At 38.1% G+C, this 20,622-nt stretch overlaps 1 protein-coding gene across 1 annotated transcript in view; it reads right to left on the minus strand.

The window, feature by feature from the left end:
* Positions 1-20,622, minus strand: part of RBKS (ribokinase) — a 67,912-nt gene that overhangs the window by 33,304 nt on the left and 13,986 nt on the right. Inside the window, exons 2-5 of the mRNA XM_035561864.2 lie at positions 16,962-17,094; positions 11,518-11,581; positions 8,653-8,715; positions 1,933-2,097 (exon numbers count right to left, since the gene is read on the minus strand). Coding sequence (XP_035417757.1) covers positions 1,933-2,097; positions 8,653-8,715; positions 11,518-11,581; positions 16,962-17,094 — 425 coding nt within the window. The remainder of the gene's footprint in view (positions 1-1,932; positions 2,098-8,652; positions 8,716-11,517; positions 11,582-16,961; positions 17,095-20,622) is intronic.

Below are 20,622 nucleotides of genomic sequence, written 5' to 3' on the forward strand. Positions count from 1 at the left end.
TTGAGGCATCTGGGTACGCATCTGTTGAACAAAAATAGTCTAGTGCACATCCTAACATCCAGTACTGCATTATACATGAGTGGATTGTGGGCACTAACAATTTACAGTTGGCTAAGGATAGATTTTTACAGTGCTACAAACTCAGCTGTTTACTTAAATCTGACTGCACATGACATGTGAACATGTGTAGCCTGTTACTTTAAAGCAGAAGCAACTAAAACTCTCCTGACATGAGAGCTGCACAGTGATATCAGGCTGACAGCACAATACTATAGCTGGCCCATACTTACTAAAAAGTCTTCTCAATATGTTGTGCTCTCTGCAGTTGCTAAATGCTTGCATGCCTCTTCTGTGTATCAGGTTTGGATTTCTTGTCACAGGCTGGCATTTTGCCGTAAGAGGATGTCAAAAAAGTGAAGCAACTGTACCAAAACTATGCACGGAGTTAGAAGTAGACAAAGTAAGTCATGGGTATTGACTCATGACTCAACTATATTCCATTAGTCACTAGATAAAGAATGCTTTTATCCCTTTTCATAAAAATGTAATGAAAAAAACATAGCGAGCTTCATTTCCCCCTCCACATACATATTTTAAGCATCTCAGGTCCTAGCTACTCAGTTAACTGAAGTTTTTAATTTTTATTTAGATTTGTATGAATCCAGTTTTGACATTTCAAACAGAAGCCAAAATATTTTTCCCCATGCACACAGTTCTGTTTATAAAGCTTAGGACTATTACCACTTACAGAGCAACTCGCTCTCAGCCTTGCATCTAACATAACTGCTTAAATGAGCATAAACTACATGAAAATGATGCATAAAGTCCTGCTACACCTCATGTCTTCGCTAGTGCATGAACACTAGCGATCACAACAGGTGCACAACAGTGCTCGGTGCAGCAGAGGACTGTCGAGCCAACAAGCCCAAGGTGCTACGATCTGCTGGAGCAAGTCTGGGCCCAGCTGCAAGGAACCAGTTAGTTCTGACCCCAGTTCCATCCCCGACCTGCTGCACAACTGACCATGCTATGAGCTGTCCCCTCCCAGTCTTATCTTCTGGATAGATGAGAACAATATATTTTTAAACTCATACGGATGCCTCGCTTGCATAATTATTTACTTAGTGTTGTTCAAATACTGTGGTAATTGTGCTTGAGTAACTGAAAGCATTACAGGCACTTAAACAACTAAAACTTCACGTCAGGAGTGAAACTCCATCCTGTTCAAGCAAAATCCAGCTTTCATCCAGATATATGCTACACTGAAGGAACAAGGGCCTACATTTAAAAGTAAGCACACTAACAATTACTGATAATTTCACAGACAATGACCTTGTGTCTACTCAATGGCAGCATGCCAAGTCACACCACGAATTTTGGTTAAAGAGAAAAAGCTTTTTTTTTTTTTTTTTTTTTTTTTTTACTTTAAGGATGTTAACTTCTGTTTAAGGATGTTAACTTCTACACAGAAAAACACAGTCATAACTACTGCTAAGCTACAAGAACAAGGGCATAAGTCTATTTTTGAGGTCATTTCATTACTTTATTGTGTGTGGAACTTAACTGACTTGCATTCGTTATGCTTGTTCTGTACTGGAATAAGACCAATCAGGCCCATAGTTCCTGACCTCAGGACATCACAGCGTCTTTAGTCACAGCATGAAAACAAGAGAAAAGGCAGTACCACACATATACGGGGAGATTATAAGGGTAGGGGTTGATTTGCCATTCAAGGTAAACATAGCAGAATTTTAAAACTGAATTCAGTTTTCATTAGCATAGCATGAATTTATTGGTTATTGTTTCATTTCTAAATACAACTAGTATGACAGAAACCAGAATAGACCATGGGATCTTAATTTAGTAAGCATGATAAAGAATATTTTTCATGCAACACAAATGAGGGACACTGAATAGCTTATGGTAAATTACCTCCACTGGCACGTGCCATTTTCAGTGCTTCAAGAGAAACAGCAGGGGATATTTCTAGCTGGCAGACAACCACTTTGGCTTTACAGATGACATCAGAAGCTCTCTTCAGGTCTTCAGAATTTAAAAGCAGATTGGCTCCTGGGACTATGACAATAACATTCTGCCCTAAAAAGAAAATATTGTGTTTTTACATTAAGTTTTTGTGATATATTATGTAAAACAGTTCATCACTTTTCTACAATATGTTGAGATGATGATTTCAATTTGCTTTCCACAGAAATAAAAAATAAAAATCAATACTTCTGGACTTCTGGCATTTTCAGATATCCAATGATTTCAGAAGATAATCAATCCAAGGATTAACATTTGCAACACTACACAACAAATACAGTGTATATATTTCTTCAGGAAAAGTCATGTATGGACTTTCCCCACTCTTATTTTGGTGTTTTCTTATGATCTCTAAGGAAGCACTATACAATCACAGTGGAGATATGGGACACACACTGAGGCTGATACTTGTATTTTCCAAAAATATTCCAATAGCATTTGAAGAGAAAGGCATTAATGTGATCACTCAAAATTTTACCTTCCCTTCAGCTGGAAACAGAGAATATTTTCACATGAAAATTATGCATGTCCTTAAATTTCAGAGGGGAAAGGCTTGCTTCATTTACCTGCAACACTCCCAGTTAGGGCCCCTAACCATCACAAGCAAAGCAAAGCAAAGCAAAGCAAAGCAAAGCAAAGACAGAAAGACAGACAGAAAGAAAGAAAGAAAGAAAGGAAGGAAAGAAAAGAAAAAAGAAAGAAAGACTAGAAAGCTAATGACTATGAGTACAGAAAGCTTTACCAGAAGTGATAAAAAAGGTTGTTGACAGACTTGTCTGAACTCAAAACTGGACAGCTGAACATTGTAAGCAAAGCTGTATGTGCCCAAGCGTGGCAGTATCTCAAAGCACTTCTAAGATCCTTTACAGCCTCGTAGTTTGCTTTACAGTTAGGTGAGGAGGTTCATTTACGTAGGTTCTAAATAGTTTTTTGTTTTTCTTCAGACATGCAAGTCGTCTTCTTTTATTGCAGTTTCTTTGTTTCTTTTTTTAATCTCTGTTACAACACCTAGAGACCTTCAGGCATGGGTGCCTTCAAATTAAAATTTATTATTAATCACTCAGGTATTAAATTCAATAAGTCAGTTGTTCCTTGATTTACAGGCTCAGCCCGCCCCCGCTGAAGATTCCTTTAAGGACTGCCAATCATTAAAGGCTACCAATTCTGTAATGAACTGAATTACTCTGTAAATAAATATTTATGTTTTTAAATACATTATTTTGCTTGAATAGGACTTCAAAGTCCTCTGAATATGAAACGTGCAAAGCTTGTCTCCCTAAATGTGTTCTGAAAAGAAAGCAGGACAATGGAAAGAACAATATAATGATCTCAGAGGGAGGGGCCCGAGCTTTCCAAAGCAATTCTGCTGTCAATGGTTTGGTACAGAACAGCTGCATTCGAAAAGCAAAACCTCAGCATTTAAAGCCAACGCCCTGCTTTTCAACAGACAATGATGGGCATCTTGGATAAAAAAAAAAAAAAGAAAGAAAAAGGGAAGAAAAAAAAAACTTCTGCAACAAGTAAATGCTATCAAAGATATCTGAATCCTGCTGAGGAAACGTTCAAAGGCAAATTGCACCTATTTTGCCAAGCATATATGCTGAAAGCTTATAGGGTACAGCAGTACAAACAGTAAAACACAGGAAACCAGTGGAACAAAAATATATTTAATTTCTGCCTGGACTCTGTGCTACCTAAAATCTCAGACTTTATCTACATGTCTTGCTGCATTATCTTGCTAAACTATTTAGCTGTACTGACATGTATATTATTATTAGACTTTAGAGCTAATGGCCTCAGGCGATAAGGAAGGCTGTTTGCTTAAACCTATATGTGCTAATTCAAGGTAGTCCATGCTGCTCTGGATCACAGTCAGGAGCTTTTCTTTGTAACAACAAAAGGTCAGAGACTTACACTCTGCTTTCAGGCAAACCCTACCTGCCAGAGAAGTGCAGTACCTACTGCGGTGTAACAGCCCGGACTGGCTTAACTCAAGCTGTAGGAAAAAAGCCACATTCTGTTCTTAGCTAAATGCACCACGCTGGCTGCGAATGGCAACAGTCCCCAGAAATTTATACGAGCGCGCACGACAGCAGAATCTGGACCCATGCGCTAACGACTAAACCCAGAATTCTGTATCACCAGCACCCGTTTTGTCGAAAGCAATTATTTCTTGCCAGGGAAATCAGATGGGAAATCAGCACCAGGGACAACAGAGTTAAAGACAGATGGCAAATAGGGGAGGGATTCATCTTGTCCAACATTAACTAATTTCTCAAGTTTTCCAAAAAATTCTACATTCTAGAAAATTCTACGAAAACTAATTTCTAAGGATTAGAGTTTTCTGGCTGCCTTCAACAAGAAGGAAAGACAAGTATTTTCGTAGGTATCTTAGATATCTGTTTGAGGAGGACACAAACTGTTGTCTGGAAACATCTGTGTGTGTCTCTGTTAACTGTAGATGAAGCCTTAAGCTGTACACCTAACTTTGAAACAGCTCAAGTGAGGTAAATGTTGCCCACACTAAAAATGAGGAAAATATATTCACCGTGTTACGGTTAATTCTAAAATACCTTGACTTCGCCTAAAAGTTCTCTGTTTTGATGGGAGCATCTACAGAATTGTAAGTTTTGCAGATGTCAGCTAAAATATTAAGGGCCACGCTCACAGCTGCTGTAAGCCAGAATAGCTAAATAAAGCTGATAAACTTATGCAAGCTTACACCAGATGGGGATTGGGTCCAACCAATACTTTCAACAGCATGAATGCCGTATATGTAAATACCGTTCTCGGCTGGGCTTCTAAACCTGCTGCTGTCACTTCTTAGAAGGATGGGTAACTCAAGCTACATTTTTCTTACAAGTATCATTTTACATATGCCACCAGATGAGAACTGGCAGTGGAAAAATCAAAGGCAAACCAGTAAACACCAAAGTGCAATAATCCTCACTTTACTTTTTAAAGCAGTATAAGCTTTTTAAGAGCCTATAAGCTACCAGTAGTGCTCAGAGCTCACCAAAGTTTCAAACAATACAACAATAGCTATAGAGCTTCTGCATAATAATTCGTAGGGAAAAAAAGATGATATTGGTGACCAGAAAAGAATGCTACAAGGAAAACATTTGCTGCCAAATCACACAGTTCATGAATATGAGGGCAAGTTTTGGGTGTGTCATAGTACAATAATTTCTATGCAATTACTTGGTAGATGCGTTGAATAGTCTTGTACACAACACATTCACATTCATGATGAATGCCCACACATAGAAATTCTATAAAAATTCAGGTGACATTTCTTCATAACCCTGAAGGTTCAAAACGAAGATCGTCTCTTTGGAAAGTATAATTCAATCAAGCTGGCACATATATTCTAAGTTTGCCGTGTTTATTTAGCCTTATCTAAACACATATTTTGAATGTTTTTACACTACTAGTGCTTTGGTATTGAAAGTACATTCACTTACAGAAAAATGCCTATTTACTGTTCATGAATGATTAATAACTTTATCGTCAAGTCAGCATAATGCCTATCTCGAGTGCGGGTTATCTCGCAGTGTTCTGTGTAGGTGAGCTTTAGTTCTAACTTGCAGCAATCAAGAGCAATTTAATCATGACCTGCCAATCTCTGTTGTCCCTCCACTGAATTTTTGCAGTGAATATGCAAGTTGTCAGACTGGTTCAAACTACTGGCCCAGCCAGGCCAGCTTTATGGCACCGTCAGCAGTCAGTACCAGATATGGAGAAAGCTACAATAAACTTTAGAGGGAATTATGTAAAAAAAAAATCCATAAAGAGGTTTTGTTCCTCTTCATGTGTGTACACAGAAGCACAAAGCACATCATCATTTTATAGTTCTAACCATACAGTAACACCAGTAGCAGAAGGTGTGGTAAGTGGCCGAGCCAGTGGAAAGAAGGCAGGCTGAAAGAGGAAGCACAAGCTGGGGTTCAAAGTGGCGTACCACGTTCCAGAAAAGAAATTCTGCACAAATTTTTGAGACCAGCCCAGGCAGAACCTTTGCAGCATCTCTGGGTTGCACGTTTACCAGCACAGCACTGTGGACTTGTTAACCATCTCCCCACCATTCTGCATTAAAGCAAGGATTTAACCCCTTTTTTTTTTTTTTTACTGAAACTACACTTTGTCTCAGGATATAATGCAACTTTGAGAATATCAAATGCACCTGATAATTTTCATTTTTTTTATTACTTTGCCAATTAAAATAATAGTAGAGTTCCACCTGTGTAATTCAGTAACCAGTAAAACTCTTCCCAGAAATTCAGCAGCAGTGGCAGCTAGACAGCCACAGGTAATAAAAGGGGAACTTCAGAGCCTCTTCTGACTCTGCTCTCCATAGCTTTCTTGTCCTCTGCCTTCCCTCATTCAACATAGTATGCTCCCTCTACTTGAGGATCTCTCCCACCTCTGCCTGTGATATTACTCAGTTGACTGGAGCTAGTATTTTTCCCAAGTATCAGTACTTGTAAAGAATGGGTAAGATGAAGTGCAGGTTAGGTACATGAAAACAGAGCAATTAAAACTTCACAATTTAAAGAGATACCAATTTTATTTGTTTTTATTTGTGCCTCATTATCTTAACACAAACCAACAGGCACACACCCCTTTCAAATGCTTCTCTTTTAGGTATAATTTGAACTAGCAGAAACTGCTTTACACCAGTATCTGCATTGAATGCTGTGGTGTTTCAGCTATGCCAGCACAACTGCTGTGGTAAAACATGCATGTGTGGACAAGCCCTTTGAAAAGTGCTGTAAAACCTGTTTAGGTCAAATCAGCCACGTTTCTACAAGAAAAAAAAAAAAAAGGTGACTCTTGCAACAGCAAAGCACATAAGTACTGCTATTTTATTACAATTTAGTCAATTCAGGCGCCAGATGGTTTTAGATACAAGTAACAACCAGAACCATTACCAATTCTGTGCATCTGTTTGCTTTACAGCATAGTTCTGACCAGGTTTGCTCTTCTACTAGATTTTAAATTAAATCTGAGGCCAGTGGTAACTTAATTTAGGATTTTTTCAGTTTCTGAAAGAAACAAACTGCATGACATTATGCATTATTTTGTTCATTATGTGAATCACAAGACTATTGGAGACCATTCACGCTGACACTAACGGGTAAGGTTAACCTAATGGTATTGAAAAATCAGTTTCCCTTTCCTAATGGTTACAAAGGTTTTATATCAACCAGATGGTTTTGTTCCTTATCCTTCAGAAATTCATTTTAACAGGTCATCCTCTGCTTGTTCAGATTTGAACCATGGTTACCTTATGTGGCATGCATATGGATTAGGAAGTAATAAGACTGCTTCTTATTCAACTATTCTGGACAGCAAATCTAGTGCCAAACATGTCTACATGTACATGTACAAAGCAGTGAGGCCTCAGAATGTGCTCTCCTGGATTCTCACTGTCTTTCTCATTTATGATGGTCACAGTAGTGACCATATGCAGCACATCTTAAGAGCTAGTATAGTAATTTACCTGCTGACCGAAATGAAGAGAAGGCAGGTATCAAGTTTATTTGGTGTATTACAGCTACCTTATTTTTGAAATAAAGCTGTCATGCATTTGATTAATCTAATTTAGAGAAAATTAAACTCACATCTCCAACTAATTTGCTTAATTTTCCTGAATGTTCCTGTGTAGACTTGCTTTTAGTCACAGTTCCTTCCCAGGTTTGCTCCTGGAGTCAACAGTCATGTTTCCTTTCCCATCTTGAGCTGTAGCCCAATGTACCATCAAGTTACACAGGAATTTGTGAAATTGATGTGTCAGCTAAGTTGTGGTAACTATTCAAATGAAGGTTGTTAGCGGCACCAAAGCGAACTAATTCAATCACACTTACTCTGTTATGTATGCATAAACATCATTTGTCCTATGCTCTAAAATTTTGATCTGGACACAAGTGCTTCTCCTAAGAGCTTGCTTGAAGAAAAGATAAAAAGAAAGTTTTCAGAAGATAATTTAGCTGTCTTGAAGAAGAACATGAAACAAGCTAACTCTTGTTTTCTTCTTACCCTGCAACATAGAAGTAAATGCACAGGCTAAGGAAAAATGACACAGAAAAAAACAAATAATGCCATCTCATCGTGTATTCATCACTGCAGATGCAACCTGGGATCAAGCACTGTTGTAATATTACATAAACAATGTAAATATTTCTACTTATACTAAGGACAATTACATTTCCTGATTCAGGGCATAATGACTCACGCAGGAGGCAAACCCATTCCTCACAGTAAAAGTGCTAAGTAAGTTGTGGTGGAAAGGGAGAGCTTTAACCTTCTTCTGATCCCCTGTGTGCTGGCCAGTGTGAAACTGGGTAGATCAGCTGGCTGGCTGAATTATGGCTGTTACATTGCTAGTCTAAGGGTCTGATTCTGCTGCCTTTAGGCACCTCATTCTACAAAGTTGCCTGTAATAAAACTAAATGCAACAAAATATGAATAAGATCATGAAAAAGACAAAAGATGTAGAAAAATATTTCTATAGTTAACAGTGACATGGGAAAGGTTGTTGTTGTTTTGGTTTTTTTTACGGCTGTAGAGGCAAAACGAAGTAGACAATTCAGAGTAGAAATAATGTACCTTCACTGTTGACAATTATTGAAGCAGTTCCAGTAGCAGCTTCTGTAGTCTGACCTACAAATGCTTAGAAAGGGAAAAGTTAGAGCATGCATTAGTTCAATACATTACTTTCAACCAATAGCATGTGATTCAGTTTAATTGAATTAAATCTGAAATGAACCCATAACCTCCAGCAATTTAAAAATGCTAATTACTCTTTCATGTGCAACAATGCCAGAGAAGCTAACAACAACAAAAAGTGTTAATTTACACCCACAAAACAGAAATGCGAGTCCAACATTCTTTAATTTGGCTACATCTCTGCTTTAGAGAAAGCATGTTATTTATACAGCTTTCTCAGGCACTCTCTACTCCTACATGGAAGTATTTCTTTTATCCAATAAAACAATAGAGTCAAGGCTGGAGAAACCTAAAATATTAACATAACACAGCATTTAATTCTCTGGAGATTTGCATTTCAGGAGAAGTATTAACATGTATTATGAAGGCAGTGGTGAGGCTATATGTTTCCTCTTGGGATTATTATTCAGACAATTAGAAGTGAGGCTGGCAGCACCGTCTATTATAAAGATCGTTCAATATTTACTAGTATAAGAACCTGTTTTCATCTGTCAGATAATTTGTCAAATATTAACCAGTGATCCACAGCTTTCTACAACAGTGGGTTTATTCAGATATAAAGCAGTAAAAAACTGTCAGAAGTTCAGTTTTCTTCTCCCAAGTACTGTATCTAAGAAAAATCTACTGTTTTATTTGAGGTAAATTCTAGTGACCTTTTGTTTAGAGCATTTTAGAGCATGGACTTGAGGCTGGGCAAGGGTTGGCTTCTTTCTCAAGATATGCTCTTTGTGGAATATTTAAAAAACAGTTCAGATTCGAACAAGGATGAAAAAAACAACATCATGCTTATGCAGATTTGCACAAGTATTGCAGTTACTTGCCCTGAAGGTTCCCTTATCTAGCTCAGAGTTACAAGGATCAGAGCAGAACTTTTCTTGCAATTATAGCTTCTTTTCACTGTGACCTAGGTTTGCACACTGGAATGGAAAGCAGAGAATTTGTGTCTTCTGTGCTGTCGATGCTCTTCATGCAGCAAATATGCAGCGTGAGCAGTAAGCTACCCAATTCAAATGTAGGGGAGGAGCTAGAGTTGGAGAGAGAGGGAGTAACATCAGTAAAGGTCTAAACGGTCTGTGTAGCACTGGTGGTAGCTGATAGGTTCTGGAGACAGGAAGACTGGGAAAGGGGAAAGTTATGAAACAGCCTGGAATTGGAAAGAAAAGGGATCAGGTGGTATGTTAAGAAACAGAAGAGCAACATAAATGAAGAAGCCATACAACAAGGACCCAGGATATGAAGTGGACAAAAGTGGCATTATGGCAAGGATTTTCATCCGGTACCCGGTATCCTGATGGAAAATAACAGGGATAGGTTAGACAAGGATTAAACAGGGATGAAAAGCCACGGAAAGACATATGACAGTCCCATGTGAAAACATCTGTGTACACTGAATCACCCTTGCCTCCAAATCTTGGAATGCAAGCTGGGATCCCAGACCAGCCTCACCAGCAGAACATCCTTTCATCCTCCAGGGCTGATCACCAACGGAGATGTCAATCTAACATAATTCTGAGATATTTCTAACTCAACCAGCAGAAGTCTTTACTTCAGACCAACCCTTCAGTTGATCTATGTAGGTATCAATGAAGTGCAATACAACGACATTTCTGAAGATTTTTCCTTCACTTCCCTTTTCCTGACACAAAGACTATTTAAAAATTTATGTTAAGATTGCAAGATCAATCATTTAAACCAGAAAATATGAGATTTAAGGTTGTCTGTGGAATATACATTTTCATTAAGTGCTATGCATCATAATAACTTTACTTACATGATCAAAGACTTCACTCACGAGGTAGGCCCGTTTTAGAGAGATTTATAACAGACACTAGTTTTATGGTATCCTTGCCTGGTTGCTTGTCTAAGTTGGAAGACAAGTAATGAATAAGCCTCTCTATATATTTGTGAAATATTTAGATGCTATACTGACAAGCATAATAAAAAGCCCACAAAATACTAGTGATTCTCTCTTTAAAGCAGGATTTGAATAATGCAGTAAATGAAAGTGGCGGCTGCACTGTAAACAGAAAACTTGAACAGAACATTGAATTGCCACTTAGTGATTTTATCTGTCCACTCTGTCCACACTGACAGAAACGAGGGGCTTGCAGACAAAAGATCATGTAGTTAAGCAGCACACAATAATACATTTTCACAAGAGAAAGAATTAGGGTTACAAAGGTGCAAATACGATAGAATATTGTGAATGCTTAACTTTTCTTTTTCCTGAAAGCCTTTTAACGCTGAATTTTTTGTATATATGTATTAACAAACATCAGCTACATTCTGTAGAATGTTTGGACATCATTTTAAAAAACAGAGCAGAGATGAAATGTACGGAGTTGACAAATGCATTTCCACTTTACCCTTTCCCTCTCAACATGAAATAAAGAAAGGATAATCAGACTGGATTTTGTCAGTTTCTCACCAGGCATTATCATCATCAGTGCCAGCCTAAACACTCACATAACAGCAAGTTATCTTCAAGTGACTTGCACTGGTGTAATCATCTGAGATTTAGAGGTAATAACATTAAATGTTACTTTTAGTGGTACAGCAGACTTTAGAAGTCCCCACATTCTAACCCATACTCATTCATTCCTCCCATTTGTGTCAAAGCAATTCTTTGTAGTTTTGATTTTGACTACAGACATATCCAATAAAGCAATAAAATAAGAAATCCTCCACTACCAATGTTTAAAGCTTAGGAATAATTCAAAAGGCTTATTTAAAGTAAAATTTTACCTGTAGAAACACCATTCTTCTTCAAATTTGCAATATAATCATTGCCAAAGGAATCCTTCCCAACCTACACAGAAGATAAACAGACAGGTTTTATCTACAGAAAGGTGAGATCGTCTTTAGGCAGCAGAATGCTCTAATGCAATTTGAATACAACACTTTCTATTTTGCAGCACTTTATTTTTTGGAATACAGTTCTGCAGATCTCTCCACCTCTATTACGCACTGCCTCCACCCATGTCCCTATATTCAAGTTTCATTCTCATACAACCACTATGTTCCCTTGAAACTGAAGCTTTCTGGGGACTGTAAAATCTGGAAGTGTACGGAATCTTGTACTCCTGGGTCATTAGTCAATTTTGAACTGAAAGGAACCTAAGCGTTCCTCTTAACTGCAGTTCATGTTTTGAATTTTCTCCCTCAAAGTTTTCTTGGTGGAAAAACATCAGTGGCTGTGCTCTAGAAAGCGACTATAAACACAGCATTGCTGATTTCTATAATTTCTCAGTACTAAATGTACCATTTATGAATTCAACATGTTTTTGTTTGTTTTATCCAGCAACACCAGACCCAGTTGAGTTACAGAGTCAAGCTATGCTCTATTGTTTTTCTAACAGCAAGTTAAAAAGCTTGTAATTTCAGTTCCACTAATCCTTTTAGCTGAACAGAATTCTGCTTGCTGTTTATTCAGGGTAATAAACATTTGGTTTTGTTTCATTACACAAGCTGAAAAAAGAAGGTGAGGTATATGGAGAGAAAAAAAAAAAAGTCTAACTTACTTAACGCCAAAATAGCATTTAGTATATAAAGCCAACACAGTTTTTAGTTCACCAGTCTTAGCCTATGTCTTCAGCACTCACAGTTTGTGCTCCCACTTCCAAGCGCAAGTTGTACATCCATCTGATCAGTATCAACGACTGACCAATGCTATAGGAAGTATATTTGCAAGAGAAAAAAAATAATCTTTCAGATAAGAAGCTAGATCAAGATCCTGGTCATGGTCTAGACAGCAAAGGAATTGCATGATAAATAATGACCTGTCTTCTCATAAAACAACACTAATAGCTAACGCTGTATTTGAGTTGTTAGGAAGTACAAAGCAGCTGCCTCTAAAGCCTGCTTAGAAATCTTTCTGTTTATGAGTTCAGTCTTATGGAAAGCTCTGAGAAGACCTGAGTACTAGCTAGTGATCACACAAATCAAACCCTACAAAATTCCACAAACCCTACAGAATTGTAAAACAGAAAGTGTCACAGATGGATGATCCTTCCCCCCCACTTACTGTATTGCATATCCATGTTTTGAAACATATTTTCATTTCCTACAACCTCTATATGGGATTTTTATAAAGCATTATTAGGGATGGTCCCGGTCTTTTACCAAAGGAGGACAGCAATGTAGGTTAAAACAGTCTATCCAGATGGAACATTCCTCTAACAAATGGAGGGAAAAAAAAAAAACAAAACATAAACATTTTCTTTGGTCACTGTGCTATTCATCGTTTGCATATTAGAATATGTCTGTATTTCTGACTACTCCCAGCTTGCCAGACAGGGCGGGTTGTCAGAAGCTGCATCTTCTGACTGCTTTTGTCTGGCTGACTGCAGCCATCTGCAATTTAAACCTGAATTGTGCTCACCTTTGCAGCCTAACAGATGTACTGTTGGAATGCATTCCACCTGATGGTATCATCTTCTCCCTCCCTATCTGCTACAAAGCTTCTACAACAAATCTCAGGATTTGCTCAGTTATTTCAGAAATGAAGTATTTCGTAACCGTTTCCCAGAAGCTCAACTGAAAACTGCTTCCTTCTGCTCTGGGTCCTATATAATTGACAGACAGACACCCCTTATTGTTCAACTGTTGTAACAACTGAGATCAGCCACGGCACTTCTGCTCACAGCAGGGGATCTCAGTGCTGGAGGGAAGCCCTTGGAAGGGTCTCCATGGAGGTCCTTTTCCTCTGGAAACTTTTCTCCATGTTAGTTCATCAGCACCCGACCCAGTTAATCCTAGTGCCTTTGAAGGGTTTATCTTTCCATTCAGGCTTTACCCTCAAGGAAGGCAGAGTATTGGGCATCAGGCTCATTTTAGATTAAAGGCATATTTACTGACCATGTCAAATTATTTAACGTTGTTTTAAATATTTTCTGCTTTTGCTCAGACCCTCATAGATGGACTATTGGATGAACAGAAAACTGAATGTCTTAGTCTGCTGACCACAGAACATTACGCGTGCTGAAGTAGCATTTCTTCTTTCTTGATTTCTTAGCAGTTTGTACAAGTGTGAGGGTCACATGGTTTGCGCATTAGAAAAGTAGAATTACATCGGTATTTTTCAACCTGGGTTTTCCTTGCTTACCATCAAGTTTTCCATATGCAGCTAGGAAAGCTGACTGGTATCATAACAGCTAAAATTCTAGCAGCTTAAGAGAATCAAACTCATCTGCACCTGAAAATTAATTACAATAAAAATATGTACCTCTTAACAAATTTTCATTTATTCTATATGCGCATTTTCTGAGAGTTTACTCTTTCTCTTGTTTTGAGAATTAAACAGGTACTAAACACAAAAGTAAGACTAATACAAAAGGAAAAAACAATTGGAGATAACCATTATACTCTGGGCTGTGTCTTAGATATATCTAACTTCTTACAATTAAGTGAAGATTACTTGTAATTAATTAATTACAATTAATTATTAGTTACAATTAATTATTTGAGTTTACTGCACTTTTTCTTAAATTTGGCTTACAGATCGTCTAAAGACAGAAGACAACACAGCATCATAGTCCAGCACTTCCTATTCCTGAGTAGGAATCAAACGCAGCCAGGGATTAAGTAGAATTTAGTATATGCATTTATCAGGCTAGCGATACCAAGGAACAGTGAGAATCATCTCCAATTGTCAGAAGAAAATTGGGCCATTTTACAGTACATGCAATGTCTTTCAGATCAACCTTCTTCCACGCTCTTTATCTAGGATACTTAGCAGATTTTTCTGGTAATTGCCACTACAATGGGGAGTTTGGACCCCCCCCAAAACCTCTGTGCATTTTTCAGTACTGCAACAGGGTTCTTGCCTGAACATGAACATCCCACTTGTTCTCTTAGGTCTGTTAGTTCCCTGACTGCAACCTTGCACACTTCTCGGAACCACTGTCTTGTCTTTTGAAGTGGCAACTATTCCATCCATATGGTGTTTTACTGTACCAAGCAAACTGAGTAAGGGAGTTTAAGACCAATACTGTGATAGATATTGATAACCCAGAGCACCAGCAGTCACCTCCATTGGCTTCCAGGCAGGAAATAGAACAGCATTTGCATTTCCACTTGCCAAACCCAGTATTTGGATTTTAAATTAAAATCTACAGCATTCTGTGGCATTTCTAGTTATACCTACGAGTCATCCTAAAATTCCCTTTCTCAAACCACCAACAGATAGTCACTGCCTCTCTTTTACGCTTTAAAGCTCTCAGGTATGAAGAATGTCTTGTCACTTGACCTGAGATGTTTATGTCTCCTCTTGTTGATTAGATCCTCTGTCTAAATTACAGTCCTTGTAAAAGGATGCCACACTCCAGTGGAATGTCCCTCTGGTACTAATACTGATTCCATTCCCACAGCTTTAGACTGCAGAAGCAATTGCTTCATGTTGGGAATTATGACCAAAACATAAACATGTACTGAGCACAGAGTGTGTGTGAAAGGCAACCTGGCTTTAAGCACCACCGCATACTCAAGATGACTTCTTAAAGTAAAAATAATTGAATTGTAATGTCACATTATTACCTGACTCTTCTCAGTTATATTCAGCAAATGACTTTATATGGTGCCCTATTGAGCTGTGCAGCTAAAAGACTATACTGCTCTGAGACGAGACTGTTTTGCCAGGCTATAAACTACATTTTTAATTTAAAAAGTAAATATCAACTTTTAAACAAAAAATAAAAAAGGCTAAAACTTATATGAGAAATCTGTCCTTCTCTACTAAGTCTTTTCTCCCATAAATACACAATAGAAAGAAAGAAAGACAACTACGTTTTTCTGAAATAGCATAAATACGATTTTGGAAAGTAACTGGAAATTATACTAACTGCTAAATTTTATTAGGAATGCAAATGGTTCCAAAAACATGTATTCACTGAGATAGCTTAGACCATTAAAAAAATAAAACAAAATTCACACTTTCAGTAGAAAAAAAGCCTTTAACATTTATCAGGAAATGTTAGCAGAGAATTCATTGCCAATTCATCTTGTATTTGAATCTGATCATTCTTGAATGCAAAGATGATCAAATTTATATTCAATATTACAGAAGCGTAAACATCCCCAGTATAAATTTTAAAAAAAAGAAAAAACAAACAACTAAAAAAAAAGACCAACACTGTAGAACAACAACTAGTGATAATGACCCACAGAAATGCCTGAAGGTATAATTTAGATTGATAGCTACCATTCTTTAGCCTAAATATTGGATTGGAAACCAATAAGATAGGCTTCCCTGAGATGTCTCCAGTACTCCTTAAAAAATCCCTGGCAGACGATGATCCAACAAATTTAGCATCTTCCCCCAGCTATAGCAATAACAAAGTGTGTCGAGTCAATCTAAATTTTCATCTGCAGTTAGTACTGGATAGACAATAAGGCTACAGAGAGATAAAATTTGATCCTAACCTTAGTAATGATCACTCAAAACCAATAGCATTTAATGGCAAAAATCAAAGAAAAGCACTGTAAATATATAGCATCTGCCAGGCTGGATCAGCCCGATGGTCTGTAAGCCAGTCTTCAGAACTGTTGTACATCAAAAGTTTCAGAGGAGTAAGCAAAAAATTCCCATAGCATGCAAAGGTGATACAGTTTGTATATCAACATCCCATCCTAATCTCAAGTAATTAGACAACAATTTAATTCTTGAAGCACAATATATTTCTTCCTGAATTTGTTACTATCTCATCCGTATTTGATTTTCATAATCACCTACAAAGTAAACTGCAGGTTGACTACAGTGCCTAGCACCTGAACGTCATCACTGAAGCCCTGATAGTTGTAATGCTGGGAAGCATAAAGAGGAGGGGCTAGCACTTGAATTTTGAATATCTCAAATTCTCCCCAACTCTCTTTTCCATGGTATATCTATCAATCTAAGTTTTTCAGTCTTTCTTTCTGTGCAATTTCTGCCAGATCTCTAGCCAACTACTCTTTGGTTCTGGCAGTGCTTTCAGAACAGACTCCTGGTCACATTTCATGCTTAAATTTACAGCTGAAATAAGGAGAAGAAACAGGAATTAGAGAAGGATTAAAAAGAAAACAAACAAACAAACAAACAAAAACAACAAAAAAGTAACAAACAAAACCACCATTTCTGTAAGACACCTAAAGGTTTACTGGAGTTTGCATGAACATTTAGTTCAGCTGTAATCCAAGAGCAAGCCAGTGCTTACCTTGCAGATCAGCGAGGTCTTGGCCCCGAGTCGAGCAGACTGGACACATTGATTGGCTCCTTTCCCACCAAAACCAATGAAAAACTTCTGTCCAAGGACAGTTTCTCCAGCTCTTGGCAATCGCGTGGTAAGGCTGTTCCAATTTAAAGCAATATTTACATGCATTAACGACTGAAAATAGCAAGCGTCTTCAAAGTAAGAGTTACATTCTTACAATCCTAAATGGTCCGACAGCCAGTAAACAAAAATTAAAAAAGACTAGAAAAAAGACTAGAAAGACCCTTCAGGGTCTCTATTCCACAAACCACCAGTTTAAGTTTATCCCTTACATGCCACCCCGTCAAGCTTCTCGTTCTTCTCGTTTATTACTCAGGAGAGGGATTGCATTTCTGTTGTCTTTGTTTCATGTTTCTACAGGAATAGAAGCTCTTGAGCCCTGACTGGGATTCCCCAGTGCTAACACAATACAGATAAATAATAAATCTATAGGTCTCGCTGTTCACATTGTTTTTCTGTAACATTCAGCGCAACTTTACATATTGTTCATTTAATTTCATTACAGCTAATTATACCTTCTCGAACCACCCTAAGTAAGTTTTCACTTTGCTGGTGTTTACAGCCCTGAAAATTGTAGATCATTATCAAAACCTTCCTCCCCTCTGCTGCCACTCAGGCCGCTGTACATATTCAACTTTTCTCATTTTTAGATCAAACTTTGCATCTTTTTAACATTTTGTTGGTTTTTGAACTGACTCCAATTACATTTACATTTTTCTGGGGACGGGTGCCCCGAACCAGATGCACTAATACAAGTGGAGACCCATCAGGGGTGTATTCAAGACAGTCTGGTTTCATTTCCATTTTGGAAAACAAAACAAAACAAAACAAAACAAAACAGAACTGTAATTTTGTTAACGCTACCAGATGTTTTGCTATCGCCAGCAGAAGTTGAAAAAAAGACACGACACCACGAACCTATGGGGAAGAAGTTCTCTGAATGCAAAAGGCAAGCTTACTTTTGCCCCTTCTATTAAAAATACGTAATTCAAAGCTCTGTTTGCAACACTCGGATTCCCCAAGTTTCTGCCTCTTCAAGCCATACGTTCCAGGGACAAGGTCTAAAACCAGAATTCCTTCTATCTGTTAAGCTACAAACAAGTTCACGGCACACACGAAGAGAATTGAACCCATTTGGTCCAATGACGGGGAGCCCAGAAGGGCTCCCAAGTACAGCTAATGGCACTCATTTTGTTTCCAGAGATTTAGAGCAAGGTAACACCCTGTTAGGAAACGTTTAAGCCTTTTTTAAAGGAAAATGTAGCAGCCTTTTACAAGTAGACTTGGAAGTGCCTTGTATACGTGGAAAGGGCTGCTAAGTTAAAACAGTTTGCCCACAGCAGCATCTGGCAGCTTGTTTACAACAGTCAGCAACTTAGGTGTCAGGGAACAAGGTGTAATGAGGGCGGATAACTAATGTTTACTAATAGCACCATCTATAATTTATTGCTATTTTCATCAGCTTATGTGCCATCGGAAGCCAAAATAGCGGTGGCTGGGGACCAGAGAAGGAAGGAGGGCCACAAAACTCGGAGGGAGAAGCTCCTGTCAGTCAGTGCCAGGCTATTGCATGTATACTTCCAGAATCGTGTGCCATTCAGCAAAGGAGAGTCGTTTCACTCAGCCTTGGTAAGAAATAGTACTAGCAGCTCTTGTATAATTCATTTTATCCACAGATCTCGCTACACTTTAAAAAGCAGAACATTGTTATTCCTGTTTTGTGGGTGTGAAACTTAGGCAAGTCATTTTGCCTTTTTTTTTTTTTGCCTCGGGTCAGCCAAGAAGCCAGTGGCAAAACCAAAAATAGAGATCAGCTCAATCCACGAGCACACGCGGTCTTCTCATTTAAATTCTACAGTAAGTAGAATGGTATCAAGTCTCAATTCATCTTCCTTCCTTAGGGTGTTTTAGGAGATTATAGCTTATTCTAAATAGAATTTGTTTCCACAAAAAGCCAATATATTTTTAGACGAAGATTAACAATTGTGACATCCCAGCAGGCATCTGCTAATAGTGCTGCTCTGAGTTCATATGCATTTTCAAGAAGCATGTTCAGCCATACACATTCTTGTTTTAACAGTGGCTAGACCACGACTTGATTCTTCTCTCAGTTATGTTGGCATCGACAAGCAACTCCAACGAAAGCAACGTAATTACACTGGTGAAAAAACAGGCTTGGTGAGATGAGGATCCGGGCCTCGGTGTTTCAAGTAGGACAGCAAAACAACTGCCTGTGGGAATCCAACAGCTTGCCAAAGACGGGAAGGTCACCTTTTTTATTGTTTTGATGAAAAGGCACAAGGCAAAGGGCAAAGGATCAAGTTGGAACAGTGATTTGTAATTAGCCAATTTTAAAAATAGGCTAAGAGACTAGGCAAGAACACACAGCAAGTTCCTGTAGCTCACTGTAAACAAAAAGAACCACCTCGTTGCATTTCAGGCATGATCGCTGATCCTTTCAGAACAATTCTCCTCTCCAGAAGCCTGTTTGTATCTTCAATATTAAACAAATTCAAAGTCCTGATCTCTATATATAGCCTGGAGGTTTCACTTTCACTGACACAGGTATGTATTCAAGTTTCTTTCTTCCCCCCCCCCAGCCCAATACAATGTTGTTCTCTTGTCATTTAATTCTGCAACTGCACTAACTTTCGATTCACATCATACAATTTTAATGAGCATTTCAGGCTTCTGTTATGAGCAGGCAATGATGAGTAATCTGTATGATTAAGGAACCCTATAAATTCTTGGCTTATTGATGGTACCACAAAGAATACTCATAATGGCCTAAAAATGATGAAACAGCTAATGTTACTCCAAAACTAGGCTAAATAAGTTAATTAGAAAAACTGTCACGCCGGTTTTCAGAATTGTTACATAAAATGTTTTGTAAAGCTATTTCCAACTTCGACATAATTTGAAAATGCTGACCTGAAAAACTAAATTTAAGTTACTAGCCAACAGACCGCTCTCAGCTCGTGTGACAAATTCTGCTCAGCATTGAGAGGATAAACGGTATGAAGAATATTGATCTCGTATCTTAGCAGTAACCAGAAAGTAAACTTGAAATCCCCTGACACTTACTAGATGGGACATAAAATGACTGTATAATGTTTTGCAAGTTGTGCACAGTACTACTGAATCATATTTATAGAGGAACTTTTACACTGGAACATCCTGAAACACTTCGGACATTACAAATAAAGGAATATAGTCACTCAAAATTTCAAGAATTTTTACAAAACGGTATCTAAACGTAGGAAGCACATGGCAACACTACCCACGGGTTTTCATGGGAAACGAATAATCTTACATCCAGTCATGCTTCAGGGATTTGGGGTAAATAAGAGCACACAAGTAAGAATTCTGCCACTGCAATAACTTCAACCCTTTGTCCAGTGTGTGCCACGAGAGCTCTTACAGGCTAGAGCTGGTTAGCACATGTATTTTTAGATAGACGTCCCTTAAGGAGGGCAGCGCTAGAAAAAGAACAGAACCCTTTACTACCTTGTTGAAGCACTGAATCAGAGGTGAAAGTACAACTTACTGAGTCATTAAGGCCACTTTCCATGGTATTCTGGGTTTTCTTGAACAGTTCCCATCT

Source organism: Cygnus atratus, chromosome 3 (genome assembly GCF_013377495.2).
Source record: "Cygnus atratus isolate AKBS03 ecotype Queensland, Australia chromosome 3, CAtr_DNAZoo_HiC_assembly, whole genome shotgun sequence".
Classification (NCBI taxonomy): Eukaryota; Metazoa; Chordata; class Aves; order Anseriformes; family Anatidae; genus Cygnus; species Cygnus atratus.